The sequence below is a fragment of the Leptopilina heterotoma genome, unplaced genomic scaffold (genome assembly GCF_015476425.1).
Source record: "Leptopilina heterotoma isolate Lh14 unplaced genomic scaffold, ASM1547642v1 Lhet_397, whole genome shotgun sequence".
In the NCBI taxonomy this organism is placed as follows: Eukaryota; Metazoa; Arthropoda; class Insecta; order Hymenoptera; family Figitidae; genus Leptopilina; species Leptopilina heterotoma.
The window spans coordinates 810,490-823,082 of record NW_025111062.1 but is presented as its reverse complement, the minus strand read 5'-3'; the positions used below and the strand labels follow the sequence as shown (position 1 = coordinate 823,082).

General features: G+C 25.7%; 1 protein-coding gene across 4 annotated transcripts in view; it reads right to left on the bottom strand.

Moving 5' to 3' along the window:
* The window catches only part of LOC122506153 (protein fem-1 homolog CG6966), a 32,663-nt gene that overhangs the window by 5,653 nt on the left and 14,417 nt on the right, over window positions 1-12,593 (bottom strand). The window contains exons 1-2 of one of the 4 annotated variants that reach the window (XM_043618175.1): window positions 10,844-10,894; window positions 1,660-1,819 (exon numbers count right to left, since the gene is read on the bottom strand). In XM_043618175.1, the coding sequence (XP_043474110.1) occupies window positions 1,660-1,819; window positions 10,844-10,879 (196 nt within the window). In that variant the 5' untranslated portion in view covers window positions 10,880-10,894. Of the gene's footprint in view, window positions 1-1,659; window positions 1,820-2,053; window positions 2,416-4,168; window positions 4,311-10,843; window positions 10,895-12,593 lie in introns of those variants that run through there. The other 3 variants (XM_043618177.1, XM_043618176.1, XM_043618174.1) reach the window with 3 other exon arrangements.

The following is a 12,593-nucleotide window of genomic DNA, read 5'->3' as shown; positions in this document are numbered from 1 at the left end:
TGAAAATTGTTTAATTTGAAAAAGGTTTGAATTTGAAATTTTTGAAAATCTTTTCTCTAAATTTAAATCAGTTAAAAATAACTGATTTAGAAGCAAAAAGTCAGTCACTTATTCAAATAGTAATATTTCTACTGACAATTAGTTAAAAATAACTGATTGTCAGTTAAAAATAACTCAAGTTTCAGTAAATTTTTTTTTCACTGATTCAATTACTCAAGTTTAACTATTTTTTCAGTTATTATTTACTGAAAATTAGTTATTTTTTCACTGAAAATCAGTTATTTTTAACTGATTCAGAAGCAAAAAGTCAGTCACTGATTGTCAGTTAAAACCACGATTTTTAACTGATTCAAACTAAGAGAATTAATTCTTATGGAAAAATAATAATGATTTAATATTTATTGAAAAAAGAAGCAATGGAACATTTTTCTGAGTAATAATTTTGAAACTGATTGAGAATATTCTTTAGAGTCAAGAAGTAAGAATTTTGTCTGGAATTTAATTTTGTCAGGGAAAAAAAAAATTAAATGTTTTTGTTGGCAACAAATGTAGTTTTAAAAACCTGGAAAAATTCCGTTTTTAACTAGGAAAACCTGGAAAAGTCAGGAGCAAAAGCGTGGCAACCCTGAGAAAAAAATCTCTTTTAAAAATATCAAGTAAAATTTACTTTATAATTATTATAAAAGTATTTATTAATTATATATTTTATTATATTATATTATATAGAAATATCTTATTCTTCCAATAATTTTAGTTTTTCATTTTTAAATTAAAGTTTTCTACGTTTCTTTTTTTTTATTTAATTTTACTTAAATTTTATTTAAAGATTAGTCAGTTTGCCTCGAGCCTATTAAATTGATTGTTTGAAATAAAATTTATTTGTGAATGAAATAAAATGTTTAGTAGGCTCTGATTAAAATACAGTGATCTTTTTTCTGGTTGTATATTCATATAAAATATGTGTAATGTATATATTCTTCTCGCATTCATAAAGCAAATAAAAAATAATTATAGTGTTATGACTGTATGTATATTTAATATTTATGTGACTATTTGTTCATAAAATGAGGAATGCAATTATTTGAAAGTTGGGGAATTTTGAAAAAAAGAAAAAAAAATCCTAATACCGCAATGAAATTAAAAACAATGTTGTGTTTGACATCTTTTTAGCCTCATTTTTTCGAATACATTCGAAAACAATCGTTTCTCTAATGATGACGTTTTTATGCGTTTAGTCTTAAATAAGCAGTCTATTAAATGTGTGCTACATCTGAAACGATGAAATGCATATTTTACTTTGGAATTTAAAATGAAGAAATTTACACTTTGCAATATAAATCTCAAACCTAAATTCATTGGTATAATTTCAATTTTTCTTGACGCATTATATTTTATAATGAGAATGAAAATTGCCTCATAATTTTTCAAACTAATAATTTTCGAGAAATTCAAATTGCAAAAATAAACGAAAAAGAAAAATTATGAATAAATGATGAGGAAAAATATTTAATGTTTAGAAATAGTGGAGGAATTCTTAGAAATAGAATTATATATTATAGGTTCTACTGTACTGAAATTCCCAGAAACACTATAATGCAGGTTTCACTGTTCGAAATAATTTAAAAGACGATTTTTCAAGTTGTTGAAAAAAATATTTACCCGATCCTGTTTGTTCAACATCGGCACCACATTTTTCAATGAGATATTCAACCACATCGTAGTGTCCATTCCTGCAGGCCATCACTAACGGAGTGGCTCCATGTGTTGTTGCTCCCACCAATTTTCCTACGACATCTTTTGATTGATGGCCCAAAAACGTCTAGAAACAAAAAAATTCATTTCATTATTAATAACAATTCGTATAACGTTTAAAATAATTGACAGATTGTTTTTTCTTGAAAATATCTAAATTCTTCAAGAATATTCTATGAATGAAATCTTAATTTTTCAAATGTTAATTGATTATCTTTTTTAAATAGTCTGCATATTTCTTTGGATGAATGTCCTTAAATTAAAGAAAATAAAAATAATGATTCTTTAGAACAACACTTACACTAGATAATGTGGAACCCGTCTTGAAATTTTGAGCGAAAAATCGCAAGAAAAAAAGTGGTCTAATTTAACTGGACTTTTAGTGCAATTTACAAATGTTCTATATATTCACAAACTGAACTTGGAAAAAAAATGGAGACCATTAGATAAACGTCACGTCACTGACAATAATGATGAATTCTCGTCAAAGTGGGTATGATAAATATTTAAAAATCTGTCCTGTGACACTTTCTATCCTACGTCTTCGTTAAAAGTCTAAAGTTCATGAAATATTTAACTATGTGTACCAAACATAATGAGCATTTAACTCAAGGAGAGTTGGAAAATGGCCTTTTTTTATTTTAATTTTCCAACTTCCTCTTATTGTTTTCTTATACTGGATTTCAAAAGCTTATAAAGATATATCTTTATATTTTCGTGAATATAAATTTGTTTTCTCTCTCTTCAATTTTTGCAATTAAACCATTTGCATTATTAATAATATCGTTTTCCAGAGATCACCGGAACTGTATAGAGTTCAATAAACTAGATTCATTTTATTATTCAATTTTATGAAATATAAGTTGCAATTTATTTGCATTTTTTATGCTGTGTTTTCGAACACAGAAAAAATATATATTTGACTCTCAGCATACTGAACTATTTATTTGTTTTAAATAAATTTCATTTAATTCAAGTATATTTTATTTAAATCAAACTGAATTTTATCTAATGTAAATGAAAATTTTATTTGATTCAAACAAATTTTATATTTTATTTAAATGAAAACTTTATTTGATTCAAAGAAAATTTTTATTTGATTCAGGTAAATTTTACTTGATTTAACAAAATTTCATTAGGTTCAGACTGAATTTTATATTTGATTTAAATAGAAATTTTATTTGAGCCAATGAAAATTTTTATTTAATTCAAATAAAAGTATATTTGTCTCAGAGCCTAGTAAATTATTTATTTGTTTTAAATATATACAAATTTTAATTATCACAAATCAAATTTTTGATTATTTTAAATTATTTTAAATAATAATTACTTAGTAAAAAGTTCTTTAACGTCCGAGATATAAATTGAATAAAATAAGTCAATAAAACGAAAACATTCGGACAACGAATTATTTACAATTATTATTTACAACTATTACAAGTAGTTTTATGTAGGTACATTTATATTTTTACCATTCACATCATATGAGAAGGTATTATTTTGTTTAAATATTTAATTTTTATTTATATACTCAAAATTAATCAACTTTTTTAGTTTTACATGTGAATTTTATGTTTAAAAAATACGATATTTATTATTTTAACAAATTTGTTTTTTTTTTTTTTTTTGCTCGATTTAATATTAAATTGACGTATATAAAAACACGAGTTCCAATTGCAACACAATAATAACAATTTTTACACTTCACTTTCACGAATTCCTATTCACTTTTGACAATACAATTGCGAGTCTAAATGCCTTCAATTACTCTATATAGATTAAAAACTGTTTTTTTTAAAACTTTAATTTTATAATTATAATAATTATTATTAATTTTGTTTTTAAACTCAATTTATGTATTTTAATTTTTTAAAAATAATTTTTCAAATTGTTTTTTGTTTTTATTTATTAATTTTTTGTTTACTGTATTTAGTATTAATATTGTTTTATTAATTATTATCTTACTAATAATAGTAATAATTATTTTTTTAATATAGGTAATAATAACCTTTTTTAAGTTACATTTTTATTTTTCTATTAATTGTGATTTTATTATCCCTTTCTTGAATTATTTTTTTTTATCCTTTTTTATTAATTATAATTTTATTATTCTTTTCTTAATTATTTTTTCTTCATTAATTATTTATTGTATAAATTTTATTTTTTATAACTATTTCTTCACAAATCATTACAATTAATTATAATTGTAATGTTCTAATTATAAATTATTTTAAAAATTATTTAAAAGAATTATTAAAATTATAATTATTAATTTTTTTTTTTCGTAAAAAAAGAGAGAGAATAAATTTAGATAATTTTTTCCAAAATGTAAATTTTTGGTTTTTAAAGTTTAGAGTTAAAAAAAAATTGTTTCTAATTGAAAACAATTATGATCTAATCTATAAAGAGCACCAACTTTCGTCTCGAGGAAGACACTTCCCGGTGATACGCGTTGTCGTGGACTGACCAATGGAAACTCGATTTGACGGTCTCATCCAGGTGAAATTCTTTCGCCATTACCTCCACCTCCTCATCTTTTTTTTTCTTTCCCCTCTTCTTCATTTTGTAGGTCCCGTTAACGAATAATTGTCAAGGGTCCAAGAATAACATATCTATATATATATATTTTTTTTTTCATTTTCACCTCAGGTCATTTTTGTTTTACATTTCTTTTTTTCGGTTTGATCTCCTTTATTTTTAATCATCCTGAGGCTTTCTCCCTTTCTCCCATTTCAGCTGATCGCCTTTTTTTCACTGACCGAATTTTTTTTCACTTTAAAAGCCAATCTTATATGTTTTGGGGATTCACTTTAGGAAAAGGAGGTCAAGAGATGGTACAGCATGTTCTCTTAAATTTATTCATATATAATATACAATTTTATTTTAATATACAATTTCGATATCGAAAAACATTTTTGCCAGAGAGGAATTAGAAAACTTTATTTTTTTTCAAGTGAATTTCGTTTAATGCCAATTTTGTTGTATTTGAGAAGTTTCGAGGAATTTAAAGAGAGCACATCGCATCACTCGCACTTTTTAAAAATTCATCTACATAATTGGAGATTTATAAATAGCCGACTACTTTCGTTTCTTTTTTTTTTTTTTTAATTTCTCCAATTAACGCGCGATTCAATCGAAAACGAAACTTTAGTCTAAATTTCCAGTCAATAAAATTTACTTGAATTACAATGATTAAAATTTATTTTTGAAACAAACTCTTTTTTAGTTTGTGAAATAATTATTAAGGCTATAAAAATATTTCCCATTCTAAACGTTTAATAATATGAATATTTTTGCATAATTAATTAGTCTTTTTAATTTTCATCCCGTAGGGAAATATATTAATTCAGTCTTATCATTCACAGAAAATATTATTTGAAGATTGCCAATAATAACGTAATAATTTTATTCTGACAGATCTTTAATTTAGAAGATTAGAAACTAGAATAGGATAATTAGAGAAATATTGTAGTGATACTTGGGATAAAATTGGCGCAAACATAATTTAAGTTCCGTTTACGTGCAATTGAAGATTGAATTTGCATAATATTTCTTTATCTCCCCCTTTAGATATTAACCTGAAAAGATGCACTTAGATTATAATAATAGTTTTACCATTTAATTTTATGTTCAGAATTTATAATTTTTGCTTTTTTATTATTATAGTAGTAAAATGCTAAATGTGGAGTTTATTACTAATTATTGTATTTCTAATTTTACAGATTTGTTCAATATTCGAGTGCATTAGACAAACTTGGTATTTGCCTTGTCCTCTGGTGGAGAGATTTTTTTTTACTAAACTCGATTCAAACAAGAATGGAATTCAAGAATTTTTCTTCTTCTTCTTCTTCAATTGCTACTAAACAAAATTAAGTAGCGGAGGTGTGGCCATTGAATTCAAGAATTCAATATCGAAGGATATTAGACAAACTTGGCGTTTGGCTTTTTACTAAACTGCATCGAAGAATTTAGAAACTAGAGGTAAATGGGCAAAGTTGAGGTGTACCATGTCCTGGTGGTAGAACTTTCTGCTAAAAGGCACATCCAAACAGCAAGGATGGAATCAAAAATTCTCTACAAATTAAAAATTTATTCTAAACGTTTATTTTTGGCAGCAGCAGATTATGGATTGTGAAGAGTCAACGGAATTTGGGAAATGATTCTGGAAATTCTTCAGTACCTTGAAACTGGTATTCCAAGCATGTGGATCGTGTGTTAAATAAAAAAAAATCAGGATTTATCTGCGGAAGATCGAAGAGGAAGTCGCAAAGATGATTAAGATCTACTAAGAAATTAGTGCTCTAATAAAAGTCTTCCATCGGAAAGACAAAGCCTTCAGAGACTGCAACTAGAAACAGTTCTCTGCTTTGCAAAAGTCAAGTGAACCAAGCGGAAGAGTAGAAAAGAGCGCAAACATCAGCGTTATTTAAGGATCCCTTCAAAAGACCGATCAGACCAACGCAACATACGAAGTTTCCAGAGGCTACAAGGAAAAACTATTGAGGCGATGGCTGCTTTACCGTGAGTATATAAACACAATTTTTCTTTCAAGGGTAGGAATTGCCTCATAGGTCAAACTCCATTTATTCCAAGTCTTAGTCTTGTCGTCCTTGGACCAAAAGGTCCAAATACTTTCGTACAATCCAGGGTTGTATGAAAAAGATTTGACAACAAAATTTGCCAACTCTTCCGAAAGGGGATGATTTTGCGATCAGACGTCGCTAGTAGATCAACGAATATGGACCAAATGCAACTTAAAAAAATGTGTTGCCACAAAGAGGGGGACTAAAGGGTTTTTAAGGTAAATTTCTGAGCTATGAATTAAAAATTAATTTCTTCTTCATGGTCTATTGAACTATGAGCACAAAATAGGCAGACGAGTGTCACCTATATTATTGTGTGAGGCATGTACCGAAAGTGCGGCTTATTATCTAAATGCCAGGATTTTAGGATGTTAATTAGGATCAGACTCTTTAGTTGGGACCAAGAATTAATTGCAAAAAAAAGGTGGAGCAAAAATATTTAATTTATTATCTATTTTATGGCAAAAATAGAAATACATTAAAGAGTAATAACAGTAGTAATATAGTTAATAATAATATTACAGAAAAAAACTTTTCTCCAGACCGGATGTAAACTTGAACTTTGTTAGTGATTTTAATTTTAATTTTGCAAATGTAGTAGATTTTAGTTTACAAATAACCTTGCAACAGTGAGTTACGCATTTATAGAGAGGAGGCATAAGTTACAGATTATATAGTTTGTATAACTTTTATTCAGGGTAACAAAATTGATCGAAATTCAAACTATAAGAATGCAAGGTTTCACTTGAAAATAAACCTAAAGTTATATACAAGGTTACGTCTAATTTAGAATCAAGTATTGAAAAATAACTTTCAAACTTGTTGAATTCTGACTTTTTTTTATCGTAAGTCTAAATGCTTCAGAGTCAAAATAATTTTGTAAATAATTTTTTTAGTCTTTTCTCCAGAATTTTATTTGTAGAACGATTCCTAAAATATTCAGGTGAAACAGATAAAGGTTAGATAACATGGTCGGTCAATCTATAGTCATTAAGATCAAAAAAGATCATCAATATTACTGCTATAATTTCGGTATTCTGAGAGGAGAGTAGAATAGAAAATAGCAAATAGATTTAAATGGATATCAAATAATCAGACTACAAATTAGCTCTTAAATACTTGATCAAATTTTTAATTTGAATGGAGTACGAGAAAAAAAATAACACTGTTTATATTTACAATAAAGCCGTAATCATTTAATTAACTAGTGCTTGCAATTATGCGAAAGTGAATTATCAAGATTAATTCATAAATAACTATTTATGCAGAGAATGAATGAGTCGTAATAAAGTGTAACTTGTAACGGATCAGAGAATAATCACAAGATAATTATCGCACGCATGGCTTCGTTTCCTTTTTCATTCGAATATCAAACACACTGAGGGAAATGAATGGAGCAACTATTTATTAGTAAAAGGGAAGCTTATTTTCTATCCTATTTAATTAGTAAATTTCCCTACCTTTTTCCTTTTAATTTCCCTTTCCTGTTAAATTTTGATTAACAGATTTGTAGCTTTTAGCATTTTTATTTTACTTTCTTTTATTTTTTTTGCATCAATAGCAAATAGGAGTGATTGAGTATAACACTGCTAGAAATTAATAAACATAGATAAATTCGATGTTAAATTATTTTCTATTTGCAATTCTCGTTATTAGTTTTGTCAAAATATTCTAATTATTCAATTCCGCGTATCTCTTTGCCTTATAAATATGCAAAAATTTTACCGAAGAAATCTTTAACACTTGTCTATTTCTTCCTAGTGTTCCAATTTCTCTTCTAACGGTAAAAATAAACTTTGCACTAAAAATAATAAAATTTCAAATTTAATGTTCCTTGGGAATATTAAAAAGAAAGAAAGAAAGAAAAAAAAAATTGCTTTCAATCTGAAACTTTGGATGTGTGTTGTCTACCTTGAAACTAATATTCATATATATAGTAGGGAAAAAAACCATTAAATTCTGGACAGGTGTAACGGTACATTCCGTCAATATTTATATATATATTATAAAAGAAGATTTTTGAACATGTTTTCAAATTTTTTTAAATACAAATTCTAAATTAAGAATATCTATAAAATTCGTTACATATTTTAAGATTCGTCACCTAAGTGAAAAAATTGAATTCAATTACAATTCTGAAATAGATGCCAAGGATATAATCTCAATTTGATAATAGTCTTCTAGTTCGTTGTGGGAATTCATAATTATTTCACGGGAATTATAATATTTTTAAAAGCTGAGAGTATGAGATTAAAAAAAAAGTTGTATAATTCTAAAAATAAATGTTCTCTTGCGTTATCGCACGTAAAGAGAATATGCGTTTGTGACAAATGAAAATTTGTTTTCCTTTTTTCGCGAGAATAATAATCGAGTGTGGGTTGAGATAGGACACGCGCGTCAATTATGCAGGTGATAATAATTAGACAGTTGACGTGAGACAGAAAATGCTATCAGGTCCGTCCTCGACCAAGTTTACAGTGGTATTATTCGTATTATTCGTATTATTCGTTGTCTCCACATAATAACCAGTGCCAAAGACTTGAATTTGTACATTCTACGGCAATCTGCCAATTACATGCTTAGGTATACCTAATTATAATATGTGGTGATTTTCAACTCATCTAAGAGACGCTGGAGAACAAAATTTATGTGATTTTAAATCTTTTCAATTTTTCTAATCTTTTTCAATCTTTTTCAATCTTTTTCAATCTTTTTTTAAACGAATTTTAACACTTTTAGTTATTTTTTGGAAACATTACTTATTGGAGAAGAGAGAAAAACTGTTAAATTCAAAATTTTATCCTTGGCGTCTATTTTACGTCAAGTACATTATTTTGTAAACATTTGAAAGCTCTTCTGCATTGCTTACTTCTCTTTCTTAATTTTACTTGAATATTTATCTATCTGTTTATTTATTTTTATTTATTATTTATTTATATTTATTTATTATAGTTTATTATTGACACAGATTGTCACAGGTCAGGGAAAAGTCAGGAATTTTTATTAAAAGTAATGAGAAGAAATAAATTTTTAAAATTCATAACAACAAAAATACAAAATTAATTGAATTTTAAAAGAGTTGCGTTTACAAATTTTCATAAATAGTTGAAATTCAAAAAGTTGTATGTAATTTGAAATTTATAAAATTATAATTTTGAATGAATTTAATTAGAAATTTTAAACAACTCATTAGATTTTTGAAAGATTTTAATAATTCAAATTCTTCTGAAATTATTACAATTTTTAAATAAATATTTAATTAATTATTAAAAATAATGGATTTATAGAAGGATTTTAGTTAAAATTATTTTAAAAAATTAAATTTTGGGAAAGTTAGAAATAATTGCAGAAATTCAATTATTTTCAAAAGTAATAAAATTACTAAATAAATGAAAAAAAAAATGAAAACACTAAATTATAAGATATCCTAACCGAAAAAAGACAATTAGGTACTTTAGTCTTACATAAACTTGTATTAAAAATTGATTATTAAATTCGAAAAATAAAATAAGGAAAAGGTATCTAGGATTTTAGATAATCGTTCTTTAGCATTAGTTTTCAGGATAAGTTTAATAACGCAATTGTGATAATAAATATCACCTATATAATTGAACCTCCAGGGAAAAAATTTGTTATATTAAATGAAATGATTAGGTGAGATATGAAACAATACAGAGTGCCAATATTTCTCTCTCTTTTACTTTCAATCTATTATTAATTCTAGAAAGGCAAAATTTAGAAATTCTAAAAATTCGTTGAAAGTGGATCGATTATTGTGAAATTTTTATTAAAAGAGTGAAGGAAATTCAGTTTTTCAGAGTGAAATAAATTTTTCTTCTTCTCTACGTATATAGATTCGTCGGCGACATGCCTTTTTTTCAAAACGTTTCTTAAAATACGAAATCGCAGTCATTAACTTTCTGGTATTAGGTTAAAGTAATTTTGCAATCAAGCAACGTCCGGTATTTTAAAAGTGTTCATTTGCCGAGAAATTTGACATAAAATTTCAGAACAAATATTACAAGTTCAAAGCAAATATAGTATTCAATACGTGTTGAAAAAAAGTTCCTTTGGAATAAAAATTTGCCTTTTTAATTGATATTTTCGTATAAATAGTTTTTAATAATAATATTTAAACAGGCTTTTAATAATTTTACAAATTATCAAACACTACTTCTCAAATAACAATTAATATTAAAATTTCTAGATGTCTAAATATTCACTAAAATTCAATTAGTAACTGAAAGAAGAAATAAAATTAAGATTTCGTTTTCAAATAATGATAATTTCTGAACGTTTGCAATTTCCCTGATTTCCCTATGATCCATGGCAATCCTGATTCAGTTCGAAATAAGCGGAACTTAATTCGCTCCTCTATATTTTAAAAGAAAACAAGCAAATGCTTTCGGAAATTGAACAAATATTAAACATTGTGAATATCGAATTGAGTGTTTGCAGACGCCAAATGCATTTCACGCGTATATGAAAAGAATATTTTTCTCACTCACCCTTGTTCGATTTCCATTAAAATTTACAAACGCCATTCGTCTGAAACTTTTAAAGAAAATTTCTTCTATTTTGGTCGAGATTTTCGTTTCTTTTCGAAAGGAAAAATGTTCAAAATTTCCTCCTTTTTCAAAAATTTGAAACAAAAAAATATGTTCCTTTTTTTACTTGTTGGGCAGAAGAATACACAAAATGATATAAATACACAAAACTAGATGATGTTTATACTGATCTTATGGCGTTTGGTTTGTAAAATTAACTGGCAAGAGGTCCGCAGGTAAATCTTTTAATAGAGGAACAAGAACTACTAGAGCTCTCAAGGTTTTGATCAAAAGAGAAAGAGATTCGCGATTCTATTGCCAAGATGCATTCGACGAGAAAGTTGACTTGACGATATTTACGCGTACGCGTCAGTCCGGTTTCACCTGTTGTGCGAGTAAAAAGGCAGTTTTTCAATTTTTTTTTTTTTTTTTTTGACAAAATATTTAAATTTTAAGAAAAAACCACGAGGTAAAATATTTAAGAATTCTTTTTGTACTGAAATATACAGGAAATGAATTGCGGATTTTTCGGGGTTTTACCAGAAATAATTCTACATCATTATTTCTGGTAAAAACCGAAAATTATAATCATAATAATTAAAAAAATTAATTTTCTATACCCCATTCAAGAATACTTTTCAATTTCGTATTTTTTTTTTAAATACAAAAATTTATAGTCTTAGGGTTGCCACGCTTTTGCTCATTTCAAATTCCCTGACTTTTCCAGCTTTTCGAGGTTAAAAAACGGAATTTTTCCAGGTTTTTAAAACTACATTTGTTGCCAACAAACATTTAATTTCCTTTTTCCCTGACAAAATTAAAATTCCAGACAAAATTCTTACTTCTTGACTCTAAAGAATATTCTCAATCAGTTTCAAAATTATTACTCTGAAAAATGTTCCATTGCTTCTTTTTTCAATAAATATTAAATCATTATTATTTTTCCATAAGAATTAAAATTCTTCAAAAGATTCAAATTCAAATTAAACAATTTTCAAAAAATTGTTATAAAACATGAAGATATCAATCACTCAGAGTCTTCGACTCGGAGCAATCGATGTCTTCATGTTTTATAATAAATAATTAAAGATGCCGACTGATAAAATCATTATTTTATATTTTATAAGAATATTCTTACTGTAACTTTGTCAAAATTATTCTCATTTCAATTCAATTATTTTCTACAATTTTTAACTAAAATTCTTCTTTAAACTAATTATTCATTCATTTTTAATAATTTTTGAAAAATTTCTTTGAAAATTTTCAAATTCTTTTGTTTACAAATTCAATTTTACGAAATTTCATCGATTATTCGGAAATTCTTTAATTAAATATATATTAGAAAATAAAAACTTGAAATAATTTCAAAAAAGTTGCATTAAACTTTAAAAAAAATTAAATCTACACAATTTTCAGTTAAAAGTATGAAAAATTCAAACTTTCAAAGATTATAATTTGAAACCTTTTCAAAATTCAATTATTTCTAAAAATTCACGCTATAATACTTTCTCTTTAAATTTGAATTAGTAAAAATGTTTACTATTTTCGAATTAGTGACTGACTTTTTGCTTTTGAATTTATCAACAAATTTTTAAATAATTAAAATTCTTTTGACGAATTTTAATAAAATTTTTAAGAATAATTTCCATTTTCGAGAAATTAGATTAAAATTGCATTAAAAATGTAATTAAATCTCTGTAAAAAAAAATTT